The 19380-nt window shown below is 39.2% G+C and overlaps 1 protein-coding gene across 1 annotated transcript in view; it reads left to right on the forward strand.

Annotated features, from left to right (window-relative positions):
- The window catches only part of LOC306651549 (uncharacterized protein), a gene marked incomplete at its 5' end in the record, with an annotated part of 45853 nt that overhangs the window by 2555 nt on the left and 23918 nt on the right, over positions 1-19380 (forward strand). Inside the window, one exon of the mRNA XM_079124227.1 lies at positions 4946-5037. Coding sequence (XP_078980353.1) covers positions 4946-5037 — 92 coding nt within the window. The remainder of the gene's footprint in view (positions 1-4945; positions 5038-19380) is intronic.

The following is a 19380-nucleotide window of genomic DNA, read 5'->3' on the forward strand; positions in this document are numbered from 1 at the left end:
GAGATGAAGGGTATGCTGGTGCCAAAGGTAGCACTAGCTACTCACTGACCAAATTCCACAAGGATTTTGATGTTGTATTGTAATCAGGACCGGCTGTAGGGTGGCACCAACCGGATTTCTATTGAATGCTGGAAAACTTTATCACAGGGGTTTTCTTTCTTTCTTCATTTAAGTTAAACAAGCATTACCTTGATAAACATTTGTGGGCCAACTCTGAAGTCTTACTCAAAGTTTCCTTTTCTCTGCTAATTGGAGCCCTGGAGGAAGGACAGAAGAGAGATTGACATCTTTTTTTTTTTTTGGATGCAAATATTCCCTTGGAGGCCCAGATTCCTTAAACTTCCTCTTTTTTTTTTTTTTAAGATCATGGGTGGCTAAGGTGAACCTGGAAGAAGGAGCAAGAATTGAATTACCCCTTATTTCCACTGACTACATAGCAATAGTTTTCCAATTGGGCTCTGAGGAACCTCACTGGGGCCCAGAGGAGAGAGCAGGAAGGACTCAACCCTAAATCTCCTCAACTAGGGCAGTATTGCATCTATTTCATGTAGTAAACTTCCAGATACGATTTTGTTAAAGAACAGATTTCCCTTTGAAATAAAACGTTTGAAAGGCATGACAATTTTCACCTATTTTCTTATATTCATTGAGCATCATCTATGGACCAGACACTATTCTTAGTCCTGGAGCACTTAGCTCCCAGGTCCTCCCTCACAGATGGTAGCACATCTTTTCCCCACACATTCTTCTACTGGCTTCCCCAGTAGACTAGATGCTCCATGAGGGCAAGGACTGTCCTTCATCTCCTCCTCAGAGGACAGTGTTTGAACAGATCTTACTATACATGGCAGTGGACATTCTGGCCCTGGATGGTGGTATGCAGAGAGACAAGAGGAAATTCAGCTAGAATATACCTTTTCCCTGGCTCATTCATAGTGGAGATAGTGGGTGTGCAGATAATAAATGACTGACAGTCCCATACACTAAACAGTTCTGGGATGGAAGAGTCCAGTTAAAACCAGAGACTTCGGGGCGAGGAGTGAGCAACACCACACACACACACACACACACACACACACACACACACACACACATTCTCTCTGCATGGAAACTTTCCCAAGCCATGCACTTGTTGTCTATTTGCATTTCTCATTTCATAAACTGGCATCAAATTGTAGTCCTTACAGGAAAAAACGGTATCATAGGCATTAAAAGAATTCACATGGGAAAAAAGACTGCCCCCTGCTATAGAGTGTAGTCAAAACCCAGCACTAACAGAAAGTTTATTCAGCAGTCCAGGTTTCACAAATGAGGAAACTCAGTGCCAGAGAAGGCCGGTGACTTGCTACATGCTGCAATGGGAGTTTGTGACATGAACAGGATTGGGAGCTAGGGCTTTTAGTTTTTTCCCCATGTAATCAGAAAGCTTCCAAAGCACACAGAACATCTCTTCAAATAAGTAAGAAATTATTTTAGGTATTGTACCTACAATATTTCCATCAATACAACAAATGTTGATTGAACATGCACTGTGTGTTAATGAAGCTGGCATTTGTGGAGCAACAATAGAAAGATATGACACCGTCCTTATCCTCCAGTACTCACTGAGAAAAGAAGAGGCAAAGATTTGAAGCACTTAGATAAAAATAACAGGCATTATGTGATAAATGACAAAATTGAAGGAATAGCGTGTCCACGGAAGTGCTCAAAGGAGACAGTCTGCTATGCTTCCCAGCTTATAGAGAAGGTGCCTTTAAACTACATGAGAGGGGATTTATGTAGCTGCTGCTCAATTCAAGGGGGGTTTTCCCAACACATTGGGAGCTAGGTGGCTTGGAGAAAGGAGGAAAATTTCAAGAAAGTAGGCTAGTTCTTAGCCCTGGAATTCTTTCTCAGTGTTTGCAATCAAACCCAGGGCCTTGCACATGATAGGCAAGTACTGTACCACTGAGCTACAACTCAGTCCCAGAATTTGTACTGTTAAAGGCTCCTCACATGATTGTGGTGCTCAGCTAGGCTTGGTGTTCACCTGTGTAAAGAATGATGCAGGGTAGATTAGAGTACTCCCCACTGATCCATCTCTTCCTATCTCATCCTCAGTTTTTCTGGGGGAGGGACATCAGTAATTCTTCTCAAAATTTTGCTGAAAAGAACACTGAGAGTTCAGAGACTTTCAAAAATGTGCCCAAGGTCACTCAACAAGTAGAGGACACTCTGGCCTCCTACCAACCAGTAGAAACAGAAAGATCACAAAATATCCTCCCAAAGAATATTTGCTTCATTTCTCTGCAAGACAAGTCTGACCCGCTTGGTTAGCCAGGGAGTCTGTTGCCCAAAGTACAAAAAGGAGCAAGTCTGTGGAACTGCCAGGTGTGTAGGACAGAGCCCAAGGCGAGGTTAGTCCCTTGGAGCTTGGAGTTCTAACTTTGTGGTGTGATTTAGCCCAAGCCACTTCTCTCAATGTCTGTTCTTCACCTATTTTTTTTATTTTATTTTTGGGTGCTGGGGATCGAACCCAGGGCCTTGTGCTTACAAGGCAAGCACTCTACCGACTGAGCTATCTCCCCAGCCCCTCACCTATTAATAACAAAGCCCAGCATCATTTTTAGGATTAGCTACCAGTAATGGAAAATGCATAGTGCAGTTAGTCCCAATGTGATTCCTAGGAACAGAAGGGATCCACAGCCATCTGCCAATGGTTATGAGTAAAATTTGTGCTAGCTGCCCTCAGAATATGCATTTTTGTGTCAGGAAGAGACTGAGCTAGAGGCCTGAGGCAGGGCTCTGCCCACTTCAGAAACACTGACCAATGTGGAAGCTCTAGAGACCCTGGCAGAGAGCATTATGGTCTCAAGAGGAAAAAGAAGTGAAATGCACAAACATTTATCAGGAGTGAATTTTCTGAAGACTTAGGACTGAGAGATGGTTAGAATCAGGGCTTGGTGTTTAAAATTGTGCCAAAATATACATAACACAAAATTTCCCATTGTAAACACTTAAATACATGGTTCAAAGGCATTAAGTACACATCCACATCGTGCAACAATCACCACCATCCATCTCCAGCACTTTTTTTAATTTTGCAAAGTCAAAATTCTATACATACACATTCAACACTGTGCTCCATTGGCCCTTTCCCCAAGCTCCTGTCAACTACCACTCTACTTTCTGTCTGTATCACTTGAACTGTTCTAGGCAGCTCAAATAAGTGGATTCACATGATATTTGTCTTTTTGTGAATGGCTTATTTCATTTAGCATAATGCCCTCAAGGTTCCTCCATGAATTTCCATACCTTTAATGGCCAAACAAGATTCCATTTTATATAATGCAACCTTTGTTTATCCATTTATCCACTAAAGGACACTTAAGTTGCAGTGACTTTTGAATTATGAATAGTACTTCCATAAACATGGAGGTACAAATGTCTCTTGGAAACCCTGCTTTCAATTCTTTGGGGTCTATACCCAGAAATAGAATTGCTGAATCATGTGGTACTTCTACTTTCTTAAGGAACCTCCATACTGCTTTCCACAGCAGCTGTACCATTTTATATTCCTACTGGCAATATGCGAAGATTCCATTTTCTCCAAATCCTTGCCAACCCTTGTTATTTCTGTCTTTTGAAAAAATATTAGCCGTGTTAGCTTTTTGTCACCATGATCAAACAAAATACCTGACAAGAACATCTAGAAAAGGAAAGATTTATTTTGGCTCACAGTTTTAGAGGATTTAGTGCATGATCAGCCTGTTCCATTACTCTGGGCCCGAGTTGAGGCAGGAAGCCAGGGAGAACAGGGAGCAGGTACAAGAAATACCCTTCTAGTACTCACCCCCAGTGACCTACTTCCTCCACGTAGGTCTCACCTCCCAGTAGTCCATTCAGTCATCAGTGGAGGCCCCATGATCTAATCACTTCCCAAGGGCCCCACCTCTGAATACATGAGACTTTGGGAGACATTCCAGATCCAGACCATATCAGTAGCCATCCTAATCAGTGTGAAGCGATATTTTATTCTGGTTTTGATTTGCATTTTCCTAATGATCAGTGATGTTGAACATGTTTTCATATACTTTTTAATCATGGGTACATCTTCTTTTGAGATATACCTATTCAAATCCTGTGCTCATTTATGAAATGTGTTTTCTTTGAAAGAAAATTGTTGATTTTTAGGAGTTCTTTATATATTCTATTTATCAATTACCTATTGGGTATGTAATTGGCAGATATTTTCTCCCATTCTGTGGGTTGCCTTTTACACTGTTGAAATTTTCCTTGTCTGGAGACTTTAGCAGGGTTTAGGTTTTGAACTCAAAATACCTGTTTTCAAAATCTGGCTATGTGACAGTGGGCAAGTCACTTAACCTTCTTTTTTAAATTTTTAAATTTTATTTGTTCTAATTAGTTGTGCATGACAGTAGAATGCATTTCTACATTTTGATAGATCATGCATAGAGTGTAATCTCTCATTTTTCTGATTATACATATTGTAGGATCACATCGGTCATGCAGTCATACATGTACATGAGGTAATAATGTCTGTTTCACTCTACTATCATTCCTTTCCCCATACCCCTTCCCTCCCTTCACCACTTACCTTGAGCCTGCCTTAGTCTTTTTGTCTGAAAAATTGAGATGATTCTTTATGCTAGGACCTACCTAGCTTATAAGATTGCAATGATGAATAATGAGATCATCATGTAAAATCTTATCTCAGAGCCTAGCCCAATTAAGTGCTCAATAAGTGGTAGCCTTTATTTAGTATCAGCTTAAGAAGGAACCAGAATGACGTAACTGAAATGTGATATTAGCTATTATCAAATGGGTGAGTAGGCCAACCATACTAAGAAACCAATCTGAGCACAATAATATTACATAACCCTTAACACTTGTGTAGCAAGTTGCAGTTTACAAAGCATTTAAACATTCGTCATTCATTCAACAGGCTCCTCTGGGGACATAATGATGAGTAAGACACTGTCCTGCGGAACTGAGTGGGAGAAATCAACAAGGAAAAGGGCAGTTTTAATCAGGCTGGTAAGTGCTAAAAGGACAGGAGTATGGGATTCTGTGGGAGGAGAGTGGCACAGAGGAAGAGCAGTTCAGATTGGAGGAGTCCCTCCTGGGTAGGTAGTAAAGACATAGGATTCCACAGGATTACTGGGTTAATGGAAGGAAAGGGGAAGCTGGAAGGGTCTGAGTGTTTTAGGTAAAGCCAGAAGCTCGTTCAAAGGCCAGAGGCAAGAGAGGCTGGCTTGTTGGGGAACAGCTATTAGTTTACTACAACTGGAAGCTAAAATTCAAGAGGGAGGAGTGGCATGGGATGAGCCTGGAGAGGCCTGCAGTGTGGGACCATAATCAGTCTTTAAGCCCAGGGTAAAGGAGTTGAAATTTTTATCCTGAGAACAATAGGGAACTCTTGAAGGGTTTGGAGCAGATGAGTGATGTGACTGAGTTTGCCTTTTAGAAGGACCTCTTTGACTGCAGTGTGCAGAGAAGAACAAAGGGGATGCAGCTAAGAAAAGAACCATGAGGATAGGGGAATCACAGGATTCAAGAGACATTTAGGATAAAGTGAAGCAGATATGGAGACTGAATGAATGACCTGAGTTTGTGAATAACTCAGGTATTGCCATCATTTCACTCAAGCTGAGCAATTGAGGTTGAGGAAGGCTAAGTGATTTGTATATGGTCCCATGGCTGGAAAGGATCTAATCCGAACTCTGGCTTTCCACTTTGGCATCCCCTGATCACTACATGAGAACATGCTGTTAGACAAGTTTCTAGAGCTGTATGTGTAAATCCCCTTTAAGTAGTTTCCCCTAGTGACTGCTACGCAGCAGATAAGCATTCCAGAGGTACTTTATCTGAGTTTTTCATTGGTCATCCATATACTGTGGCTTCTAATCCTTGACCTTCAAGTAATTCTTTTACTTTCCATTCTGCTTAAGAGTTTAATGAGATAAGCAAACCCTTCCGTCCCAATGAGGCTCAAATAAACAGCTTGAGGCACAAAAATAGGAAGCCCAAATCCTAGCCTTGACCAAAAAGTATCTGTCATATATAAATAGTCACTTTATTTTTTATAAATTCTTGTCTGAAAACCCAGCGGAACAGAACAGATGCAAAATCAATAACTTTATGAGTGTCTTCTAAAATAAGTGTAACTTCAAACTAAATGACCACTCTCTCATTAGTCCTTTCAGTAAATTGGGTTTCTGGTCCCATAATACCCTTGTAGTTGTAGGGATCTTCCCTGAAACCCTACTGTCTGCTCACCAGGGAATATGTCTCTGCCCTGTAATTACTAAGCATGGTGTTATTAAACTCAAAACTGTCAACGAAGATGCATGGTTCTTTTTACCTGAGACATTTGTACTGCTAATATATATATGGAAAATTCACTGCTATAAAGCCAGCAGAAAGAGAAAAAATAAACAAGGCAGTGAAACCACAGTCTATAAAATGTTCTACTGTGCCTATCCTGAAGCATCAAGGAGAGGGGGCATTGTCTGTGGATGGTTAGGCCCTGCACAGGCACAGGGTGATAATGGCAGTGTGATTCTTTCACAGCATGGCAAGTCTGAGAGTAAAAAGGGGCCTTTGATGATGTAAACTTACCTAGGACCAGGTCCGGGTAGGGCTGCAGTTCCTGGTCAACAGGAAGGATGGAGCTCTGACATGCAACTCTACTCCCAGGGCCTAGACTGTAGGTCACATAGCCCACGTGGTGACCTTCTTAAGACATGGGAGCCAAGGTCAACTTCCAAGAGAGACCAGTACTTCTGATGGTGACCTCCCATTGCTTCCATGAGCAACAGGAGGTGCTGGGCTTAAGGGCCATGATTTCTTTACCTCTCCTGTAGTGTAATGGCACTCCTGCAAAGGTGCTTCTCTTTGGTGAGTACGCATAGCACACTCTGGCTGTAGCATGGTGACTAGGAGGCCAGTAATGGGCCATGTCACTCTCTGACTTATATGTGGGCAGAGTCTCACTTGAGAGGTAAAATCTCTCATTGTCCCCAGCATCAGAGCAGAATAACACCTGGTGATAATGGCAGAAACCTCATGGAAGACTATTGCAAGAATCCAAATGAAGAAAGGAAGGGTGATCCAAGACCCTTGGAAGACAGGCGCTGGACAGGTAGAAAAGAAATGGCACTAATTGTGACAGTGACTCCAGAGTCCCTTGATTCATTCCATGAACATTTTCAAACACCTTTCTTATTCAGAACTCCAGGATAGGAGCTAAGAGTGTTCCAAACTAAAGGAAGTCCTGGACTTTCCCCCTAAAAGGGCTGTGCTTTCTTTCTTTTTTCTTTTCTTTTGGTTGGTAGGTATTGAACCCGGGGGCACTTAACCACTGAGCTACATCCCCAATGCTTTTTATTTTTTATTTTCAGACAGGGTCTTGCAAAGTTGCTCAGGGCCTTGTGACCCTTTGTGACCCTTCTGCCTCAGTGCCCGGAGCTGCTGGGCTTATAGGCATACACCACCACTCCTGGCTTGGGCTGTACTTTTCTAAAGGAGTTAAACCATGGCCATACACATTACTAATTCAGGTTAGCCTGGGGAAGGGGAGCAGATGCAGAAAAGAAGGCTGCCCAGAGGCCTCAGAGTTTTGAGCCAGACTGTGAAGGAGAGTGCCTTCAGGTTGTGTAACCTTGGGCCCTTTCTCCGTCCCATGCTGACCCTGATGATGGCTCTGCAAAGGAAATATACTTGGCCACTTGTGTTGATTGACAGGAGTGGGGTAGGAAACGAGAGCACCTTTCCCTAAGGAAATCTGTCCTCATCATTCAAGTGTCTGTCTTCTCACTGAGACTGTGAATAAAGGCAAGTTAAGAGTCTTAAGCACCCATGAGTCTGCTTCCTTTAGCAAAATTCCAGGAATATAGTAGGTGCTCAATGTATGCTCACTGAATGACTAAGGTTTGAAGTGTTTGTCCTGCACCTTCAAGTGGACAACCCAGCACTTATTGACCAGTGAACACCCTTATTTTCCTATGCAACTGTCTACCTGGGAGGTTTTGATTTTGCAGTAGGCAAAGGAGGTGCTCTATTAGTCATTTTCTTTGCCACAGGACTTCCATCAAATTCTCTAGCTATGCTTTCTGGCCTTTCCTTCCCCTACAGCCAAGGGCTTTATGAGGACTTGTATGCATTGCAACACAGGCCTGTGGAGACCATGTCCTGCCTTTACTGTCCTACCCAGTCCAGGGATGCTGCTTATCTTTCAAAGCCTCACTACCTCCTCCTCTGGGAAACCTTTCCTGAGAAAACCTCCTGGATCTCTTGGCTACATGGCTGAGTGAGTCATAGAAGGTAAACATGCTTGAGCTGTTTGAGTCAGGGAGATATTTCACTTGTAGTGTTTCCTCCCCAATACATGGTGAGCCCCTTATTGCTAGAAATGGTAGCACCTTCTCTATTCCCAGCAATGACTCCCCAAAAGGCATGGCATATGGGTGCACAGAAAATTCTTGCTGGTTGAGAGGAAGGCATTTCGGGGATTCTCAAGTCAAAGACACTTACTTTGTTTAAACCCACTTAATTACCCTTCTACTATCAAGTTGCCCCAGAAGCTGAACAGAAAAGAAGCCACCATGTTTTGATGTCAGATTAGAAATCAAGAAATTTTGGTGACAGTACTGACTCTGCCACTGACTAGTGAGAACTTTGGCAAGCTGGTCATTTGCTTCTGGCCTTAGTTTCCCCACTTCTGGCTAAGATAGAGGAACAAGGCTTGTATCTATCCTTCTGCCTGAAAAAAGTAAATATAATAAAGACGATGTGAAGCAAGAGTCTTCGGGACACTTGACAACAGGCAAAAAAGGACAGTGACACCAGAGAGATGAGGCTCAAATAAGGTGAGCCCTATAAAAGATCCAGCTTATTTTTAAATAGTTTTATTCAGCTATAATTCACATGCCACACAATTTACCCATTTAAGTGTACAATTAAATGATTTTAGCATATCTACAGATATGGAAAATCACAAATTTTAGAACATTTTTATCACCTCAAAAGGAAATCCCTTGCTCTTTAGCTATCACCTCTCTATTTCCCATTCCACCACCTGTCAGCATCTATTTGTCTTCTTTCTGTCCCTGCAGATTTGCCTGTTCTGGGCATTTCAAATAAATGGAATAATAGAAAATGTGGTCTTTGTAACTGACTTCTTTCACTCAATATAATGTTTTTGAGGTTCATCTATATTGCAATGTTTATCAGTACTTGTTTTCTTTTCCTTTTTTGTGGTGCTGGGAATTGAATCCAGGGCCTTGTGCTTGCAAGGCAAGCACTCTACCAACTGCGCTATCTCCCCAGCCCCTTGTTTCCTTTTTATAACCGAATAATATGGGCAGCGCCTTTTCTGCATGAATATACCACATTTTGTTTATGCATTCATCAGTTGATGGACATTTGGTTGTTTCCACCTTTTGATTATTATTAATAACCAAAATGCTGCTGTAAACACTCATCTATAATTTTTGTGTGGACATATATTTTCCTTACTCTTGGTATATACCTAGGAGGGGAATTTCTAGGTTGCTGGGTCATGTGAGAACTTTATGTTTTACCTTTTCAGAAATTGCCAGACTGTTTTCAAAATTAGTTGCATCATTTGACATTTCCACCAGCAGTGTACAGAGTTCCGATTTCTTCACATCCTTGCCCATACTCGTTATCTGACTTTTTAATTATAGTCATAACCTATGTGATCCTACAGTATGTACAATCAAGAAAAAAGAGAAATTATACTCCATTTATGTATGATCTATCAAAATGTAAAAGTGCATTCTACTGTCATGTACAACTAATTAGAACAAATAAAAAATTGATAATAAATAAATAATTATAGTCATAGTGGGTATGAAGGTATATCTCATTGCAGTTTTGAGTTGCATCCCCCTTGTGATGTTGAGCAACTTTTCACGTGCTTATTTTCCATTTGCATATTTTCCCTAAGGAATGTCTATTCAGATCCTTTCCCCATTTTAAATTGGATTATATGTCTTTTTATTATTGAGTTTTAAACATTCTTTACATAGTCTAGGTAATACTCCCTTATATTAATAATATGCAAATATTTTCTTCCATTCTGTGAGTTCTTTTCACTTTCATGATAGCATCCTTTGAAACACAAGTTTTTGAAAATTTTGAGGAGATTCAATTTATTTGCTTTTCTTACATTTTTATCCTTTTTGTGACATTCATAATGATCGATCATTTTCCAAATCCGAGGGCATGAACATTATCCCAGGTTTTTTCCCCAGTACTGGGGATGGAACCCAGGGGCGTACTACCACTGAGCTGCATCTCCAGTCTTTTTATTTATTTATTTTTTAATTTTCAGACAGGATCTCACTAAATTGCCAAGGCTGGCCTCAAATTTAAAATCCTCCTGACTCAGTCTCCCAAGTCACTAGGATTGCAGGCATGTGCCACTGCACCCAGCACCCTTACCTTTTTGTAAGAATTTCATAGTTTGAGCTCTTGTGTATAGATTTTTGATCCATTTGACTTAATTGTTGCATATTGTGTGAGGCATGATCCAACTTCATTCTTTTACGTGTGGCTATAATGTTATCCCAGCACTATTTGGTTTTTTCCTCATTGAATGGTCCTAGTAGCCTTGTCAAAAATCAGTTGACCCAGTTGACCATAGGCATATGGTTTTATTTCTGGATTGCCAATTCTATTTCATTGATGTATATGCCTATCCTCATGCCGGCACCAATTCTTATTAGTAAAATTTGAAATCAGGAAGTGTGAGGCCTCCTGATTTTGTTCTTTTTTAAGATTGTTTAAACTATTCTGGGTCATTTGCAATTCCATAGGAATTTTAGAATCACCTGGTCATTTCTAAAGGAAACCTAGCTAGAATTTTTAAAGGCATTGTATTGAATCCATAGATCACTTTGGATCTCTATGGAGTCTTCCCACCCATGAGCACAGGATACAACATACATTTTCATTTATTTGGACCTTTTAATTTCCTTCCAATAGTTTCTAGCAGTTTTCAAAATATTAATTTTTCACACCCTTTCCTAAATTTATGCCTAAATATTTTAGTCTTTTTGATGATATTGTATATGGAATTGTTTTTTAATCTCATTTTGGATTATTCAATATAAGTTTATAGATATACAACTGCTTTTTGTAAATCAGTCTTATATTCTTGCAATCTTGATGAACTTGTTTATTAGCTATGATTTTTTGTGGATTCCTTAGGGTTTTCTATATACAAATTCATATCATCTGCAAATGGAGATGGTTTCACTTTTTCCCTATCCAATTCAGGTGGCTTTGGTTTCTTTTTATTGCCTAACTGCCCTGTATAGAACTACAGTACAATGTTGAGATACTGACATCCTTGTTCTTAATCTTAAAGGAAAAGCAGCTCTTCTTTCATCCTTAAGTGTGAGGTTAGCTATGAGTTTTTCATAGATACCCTTCATGAACGTAAGGAAGTTCCCTTCTATTCCTAGTGTGTTGAGTATTTTTATCATGAAAGGGTTTGGGGTTTTGTCAAATGCTTTATGTGCATCTATTAAGATGATCATGTGATTTAGTTTTTTAATTCACTTGCTATGGTTTATTATATTCATTGATTTGAATATGTTAATCCAACCTATATTCCTGGGATAAAAATTCCACTTTTTAAAATGCATAGTTCTTTCTTTGTGTTGTTGGATTCATTTTCTAGTGTTTTGTTTTAGATTTTGCACCTATCTTCATAAGATATATTAGTAGTTTTCTTGTGATATCTTTATTTGGTTTGGGTATCAGGGTAATACTGCCCTCCTAGAATGGATTGGGAAATGTTCTATCCTTTTCTAATTTAGAGAAAGTTTGTAAAAAATTAGTGTTAGTTCTTTAAATGTTTGTTATGACTCAGTGGTGAAACATCAGGGCCTGGGAGTTTGTTGATGGGCAATTTTTAGCAAATTACATGTTGGGGCTGGGGTTGTGGCTCAGTGGTTGAGTGTTTGCCTAGCATGTGTGAAGCACTGGGTTTAATCCTCAGCACCATATAAAAAATAAACAAAATAAAGTTATAAAAAATTACACATTGAACATCATTTATCAGAAATGTTTGGGGCCAGAAGTGTTTTGAATTTCAATTCTTTTTGGACTTTGAAATATTTGCGTATACTGTTATGGTTTGGATATGAGGTATCTTCCCAAAGCTTCTGTTCAATGTAGAAATGTTCACAGGTGAAGTGATTAGATTATGAAAACTATAACCTAATTAGTGGATTAATCCATTTATGGACTAATAATAATTTGAATGGACTAACTGGGTGGGAACTAGGCAGGTGGAATGTGACTGGAGGAAGTAGATTACTGTGGGCATGCCCTTGGGAATTATTGTCCCCCTGGCTCCTCCTTCTTGCTCTGCCTCTCAGCTGCCATGAGTTGAGCAGCTTTCCTCTAGAACACCCTTCTGCCATGATGTTCTTGCTCATCTCAGACCCAGAGCAATGGAGTCAGCCATCCAAATACTGTGACCTCTGAAACAACGGACCAAAATATACTTTTCTTCCTTTAAGTTGTTCTTTTCAGGTATTACAGTCACAGTGATTAAAGGCTGACTAACACATACACCTAATGATGTATCTTGGGGATGGGACACAAGTCTAAACATGAATAAATTTATGTTCCATATATACTTTATATACATAGCCTGAAAGAAATTTATAATATTTTTAATAACATTGTACATGAAATAAAGCTTCATGATGTAGAATTTTCCACTTGTTGCATCATGTCAGTGACAAAACATTTTGAATTTTAGAGCATTTTTTATTTCAGATTTTTGGATTAAGTATATTCAACCTTTACTACTTCAATCTTTTCATTTGTTAGAGATCTATTCATATTTGTCTTCTTCTAGAATCAGTTTTAGTAGTTTGCATCTTTCTAGGAATTTGTCCATTTTATCTATTATTGGCATACAATAGTTCACAGTATTTCTTGATAATTCATTTCTGAAAGGTCAGTAGTAATGTTCTCTCTTTCAGTTCTGATTATAGTAATCTGATTCTTTTTTCCTGGTCTATCTAGCTAAAGGTTTGACAATTTTGTCGATTTTTTCAAAGAACCAGCTTTTGGTTTCATTATATTTCTCTATTGTTTTTTCTATTACCTAGTCCATTAATTTCTACTGTAATATATTATTTTCTTCCTTTGGCTTAGTTTAGATTTAAAAACACTGAATAAAATATTTTCTTATATTATTTGTGTTTGAGTTTGTTGTTTTGCTTTGTTTTGGGGCCTACATTACCTTCTGGGAAAGTTAACATATGCCATCATTGGGTTAGCATATTTTAAGTTCCTGTATTGCTGTTCAATATATATTGCCAAGTTTAACCAAGTTTTGTAAAGAGATAGATGGATGTCTAGCTTCTAAAATCTTGTTACTAAACATATAGCCCACATATCCACAGCATCTTTCACTCTCGAGATGTGCTACATTCTCCCTTCAATGTGTATTCATTGCTTTACCCCAAAAGGCATTACTCTCTTGAGATGGACCCCATTCTCCCTTGAGTATGTATCTATCTTTCTTAAATAAACCTCTGTATATGCCTTTGACTTGTATATGCTAAAATTCTTTTCCATCACATATGTCAAGAATCCTGGTCCTGGGCCAAGTTTCCCCATCTCTCTAGGAACTCATTGGACCCTTCAAAAGACACCTCTTTTCCTGTGACATCTCTTGGCGCCAACATGGGGCTTGAAGGCAACAACTTTGATTGCAATGTGAGATTTCCAACCCATCCCAACAACTGAGGTCAGTCTCTTCTCTATTCCCATTATATCAGATAGGCAAAGACTGTATATCCCTGGTTACACAGGATCATTGCTCCTTGCCAGCCTGAAGTAGCCTTAGAAGATAGATCTTCACCCCTTATCAACCCTTAAGAATAAGGAATCTGCCAGGTGCAGTTGGCGCACACCTATGATCCAGAGGTTCAAGAGGCTGACGGAGGAAGATCATGAGTTCAAAGCCAGCTTCAGCAATGGTGAGGCACTAAGCAACTCAGCAAGACCCTGTCTCTAAATAAAATACAAAAAAGGGCTGGGGATGTGGCTCAGTGGTTGAGTGTCCCTGAGTTCAATCTCTGGCAAAAGAAGGAAGGAAGGAAGGAAGGAAGGAAGGGAGGGAGGGAGGGAGGGAGGGAGGGAGGGAGGGAGGAAGGGAGGGAGGGAGGGAGGAAGGAAGGAAGTCTCACATTAAAAAAAAAAAAAAAAGATTAAGGAATCTATGTCCCACAGTTGAAAAGTGAAATAGGGATTTGGAATAAAGGGAGAGATATACGAGTCTCAAAGGAAGCACTCATGAGCCACTGAAATGCATGAAATACCCATAAATCATTGAAATACAGGAAGTGCCCATGAACAGTTGCAATTCCTTAGCAATCCAGCCCATGCCCTTGACTACAAAAAGTAACATCCAGGCAATGTGCAAATGCAAGTAAAACTGATACAAAATTGTGTTAACTCTGCTGGCTTCACCTCTAGTCCAGCCCCCTAGCAACCATTCCTCTATACAAATTAACACCCCATACCAATGAATAGCTGTCTTTCCCTCTACAGATGGGCCCACATTCTCCTTTGAATGTTGCCTCCATCCTCCTTTGAATACATATCTACTTTCCTAAATAAACCTCTGTCTATGCCTTTGGGGAAAAACAGTTTCAGCAATACCCAAAATTATTGCAGAAAATGCAGAATTTCAGACCCTTTATGAACCTATTGAACCAAAATCACACTTTAACAAGGCCCACAGGTAATTATCATCCACATAAACTTTAAGATATACACTGATTTAGAAAGCACCATTATCAAAAGAAGTCAAAGTGATGACCCAGGTATGTGTAGAGACCCATTTAATGTTGAAGAGTCCATGCCTGGGTTTTGGTTTAGATTAAGAAGCTGGTATTTATCTAAGGTAGGACCAGGCTTAATTCTCTGGCTTGGGATGGCTGCAGGTAAACTGAACAGAACATCCACTAGGGAGCTGAGAAAGAGACCAGAACTCACAGGCGCCACTGAAATGAAGACCTCAAGGAAAGGCAAAGAGTGAGTAGCTGCTGTGGGAAAATGAATTAAGGAAAAGCAAGTTCCAAAAGGATAAAGTATTATAATAAAATTCTTAAATTTTTTATATGTACACATGCATGTAAGACAGTCTTACAATTTGTATATATACACAAGCATGTAAATGTGTGCAAATATGCACATATATGCATAAATATATGTCATTACATAAAAACATATGATAATAATAAACAGCACATCTAGGATAGTGGTTACCTCTTAGGAGGTGAATTAATTATGTTGCATCACAAGATAAGAAAATACCCCAACACTTGAAAACTTAAAACATGCATTTTCAGGAATCCAGACATGGCTTAGATGACTCTTCTGCCTCAGGGTTTGTCACGGTGCTACAATCAAAGTGTTCAGTGGGGTGCAGTCTTGTCTGAAGACTCTCAGGAGGATCTACTTCCAAGTTCATGTGGTCATTGTCAAGATTCAGTTCTTTGTAGGTTGTTGGAGTCAGGAATCTGTTCCTTACAAGGTGGCGGCTGGAGGCCTCCCTTTATTTCTTGCCATGTGGGCCACCCCACAGAGCCTCGCACAATATAGCAGTAGACTTCATCAGAGTGAGCATGTGAGAGTACCAGAAGAAGAGAAACCACAATATTTTGTAAGCTAATAACAGAAATGACATCCCATCCCTTTGATCATATTCTATTTGTTAGGATGTAACTAAGTCCACTCTAGACAGGTGACACTGAAGACATAAATCCCTGTGTCACCATTATTAAATAAAGCAGAAAAATAAGTAACTGTCCATATAAAATGGTATTCCCAAATTATCTTCCAAATAATATATACCCCCATTAGAGACTACTTTTATTACAGTACTCTTTTGGTTAAGGCATTATTTCTGGGATTTCTCTGCTAAAATACATATGATCTTCAAACAAAACTATATCAACTTCAGTGCAGTAGTCTGTAGTGCACACTTCTTAACTTTTGGGGGTATACTGTCCTTTTTGAGAATTCAAAGAAATCTGTGGTTCCCCCCCACTACAAATGCATCACATTTTACAATTTCAAATGATGCTTCAGGAACCTCATAGGAAAACTTATTTTCCTTAGAAAGATTGAATTAAGACCTTGAGGGAACATTTTTTTGGTACCTGATATTGAACCCAGAGGAGCTTAACTACTGCACTACACCCCCAGCCCTTTTTAAATTTTTAAATTTTGAGACAGACCTTCCTAAGTTGCTTAGGGCCTTGCTAAATTGCTGAGAATGGCCTCAAATTTGTGATCCTCCTGCCTCAGCCTCCCAAGCTGCTGGGAGGGAGCAAACATTTTTAAGGTCAAGAAGCCATACAGAAGGGATAGTAAGTGGGAAGTGAGAGCACTGCCCAGGGAGGAGAGAATTAGGTGGGCATTTCAACAGAGAAATTCCCTGAGCAGCCCTGAGGTAGCACCATGAGTGAAAGCGCCTGGGTCAAGGAGGCCTAAGGGGAGGCAGGGAGGTGAGCGAGAGGCTCCCAGGGTAGAAAATCAGGATGTCTCAGGAACTTATGAAAGAACAACATAATTTAAATTGCCATTGAAGCCTATGTTTGGATTTTTTTTTTTCTTTTCAATCTTGACACTGGAAGTGCAACAGGATTTATTACTAGTTTTAGTTGGTGAAATTTTCATTTTCAGAATCTTTAGGAAGTTCTAGGTGAGTTTGGAAACCCTAGGCATTCTTATTCATGTCCAGAAAGTGTGGTAATTAGATACATGCTCAGAATGCAGGTTTTCCTCACAATATTGGTATGCTTTATGATTGCTGTGCTCATGATCCATGCAGCAGACTAAAAGCCATCACTTTAGGACAAACTGTTAATAGCCTTTGGGGAAAATGAAGATGACAGCTGTGTGCTCATTCTGTACAAGTCAGAGTGGTATCTTCCCCATTCCCAAAATAGTAATTATAAACCTGAAGCAGAAAATTCGGTTTAACTAAGTAAACCTGGAACAAATGCCAAGTGCACGCACATGGCCCCTCTTATCACTACAATATTCTCTCTCCCTTTCTTAGGAAAACATATCTATGGCTCCATTGCAGGTCTTTTATTTACAACTGGCATGGAACCTTATCTTCCTCCCTTGTGAAAGACAAAGACTTCAATACCTACCCACTTCCTGACTGCCCCTTGGACCTAGATGCACAGAACATGCCATTTGAAAGGCTGATGAAACTATGCTGTTTCTCTTCAGAGTTTCTTTAATTCCCCCAAAATAATTCCTTCACTTCTTTCAACATCTCAAAAGATAAACCGAAAAGATGAGGAAAGTGGAAGAATAAATACACACATACACACACACACACATATCTGCATTGTCTCAATACTGTATTGGTTACCTCAAGCCCATTTTCCTCACAAAGTGAAGCCTTTGCAGAATCCATAAAGGAGGGCATAAAAACAAGCTCTGAAAGGGTTTTAAAGTTCTTCTTAAAAGTTCACAGAAATAGGATTTACCAAATGTTCAAAAATAATTATGATGATTCATAATCGTGAAGAAACAGTTTTCTGTCTTTATTACAAAGTTATTTTTAAAGTGTTTCTTCATGAATCATACAAAATAACCAATTGCAAAATAAATTGTCATCTTTATAACTACTTCTGAGAGAAGGAAATTCTGGTTAAAAAAGAAGACCAATATTTTAATTGAAGAATATTTTCTGACAGTAAAAGAAATGACAAAGTAAAGAAAGAAAAAATTCACTTACCAAATGTAGATTATATCATTAAGTAATACTGTGCTTCATTTTTTATTCAATTTTAATCCAGAGAAAATCTCCAAATTATCTTGGTAAAATGACAAGACCTTCTAGATTATTATTTCTTTGAGAATCAGAGCAGTGTTACATCTTAGTTCTTGAAACTGTAATTGTATTTTATAAGGGAGAGACAGACTGATGTTGGAGTTCTTGAATTCTCTGTCCAGAATTGTTTCTATTCAGTGAAGCAAACACCATTGAATTCTTTCACAGGCATTAACACCACATACTATCTTTTGTTTAAAAAGTTGGAAGCATTTTAGTAAAAGGAAGTTATCTCTAGTCTCAGCTCCTTCTGTTCTCATCATTATCATGAACACCAAGCATCTGGTTGTACTGACATTCATATTCTCAGGACACTATATTAATTGAGTGGAAAGCATTTAGTGCTTATAGAACTGTACTGAGATGCTACCATTACTGGACCCCTCCCCATATTAGGTGTTTCTCCCACAACAGTTGATATTTCTTTCTTTTTCCTTCTATTTTCATCTATTAGTAGTAGTAGTAGTAGTAGTTGTTGTAGCAGTAGTACTAGGGATTGAACCCAGGGGCACTTAACCACTGAGCTACATTCCCAGCCCTTTTTTTTAGTTGAAACAGGGACTCTGTCAGTTGCTTAGGGCCTTGCTAAGTTGCTGAGGCTGGCTTTGAACTCACATTCCTCCTGCCTCACCCTCCCGAGCCACTACACTCAGCAACAGCTGACATTTCTAAGGGCACCCATGAAGTGTACTATAAATCACACATCTATGTTTACCTTTAGAATGTGAACTTCCTAGGACAGGGACATACAGTTTTCTATCTTTAGTATTATCAAACAGTGACTTGGACATGGAAGATGATAAAGATAATAATGATGATAATAAGTTACTGAGCACTCACAATATCATAGACTCTATATCCTAAGTACTTTACATGATTAACTCAATTCTCATGACCCTGAGAGGGAGGTGATATTTAAACACATTTACAGATGAGGAAACTGAGGTACCTACAGGTTGAGTAGCTTGTCCAAGGCTATACATCTAAGTTAGTTGTAGAACCAGGATTAGAAACTAAGATATCCAGTTCCAAAGTAATGCTCTTCATTTCTAAAAGGTATGCTCTGCTGCCTAAAGTATATGTGTGATAATTTTCAAGACAACTATTTGTTTATTTGACTTTTCTCTAAATACATACTGTGCCTTAAAAATGTAGTCTGTTTGGTTAGGGTTGTGGCTCAGTGGTAGAGGGTTTGCATAGCACTTAAGAGGAACTGGGTTTGATTCTCAATGCTGCATAAAATAAATAAATAAAATAAAGTTATTTTAAAAAGTTCTTAAAACATGTAGTCTGTCAATTGCCCTGGGAAGCTGTATGGCTCAAGATCATTCATAATTCCTTCTTTGGAGATGTTTTCAGGACTACTTTGTGAATCACATAAGAAAAGTCATTAACATAATGATAGCTCATTTTAAAATAAAGACAGTAATAATCAACTTGATGAATATCTTATTTGCCCA

The sequence above is a fragment of the Sciurus vulgaris genome (genome assembly GCF_902686455.1).
Source record: "Sciurus vulgaris genome assembly, chromosome: X".
Taxonomy (NCBI): Eukaryota; Metazoa; Chordata; class Mammalia; order Rodentia; family Sciuridae; genus Sciurus; species Sciurus vulgaris.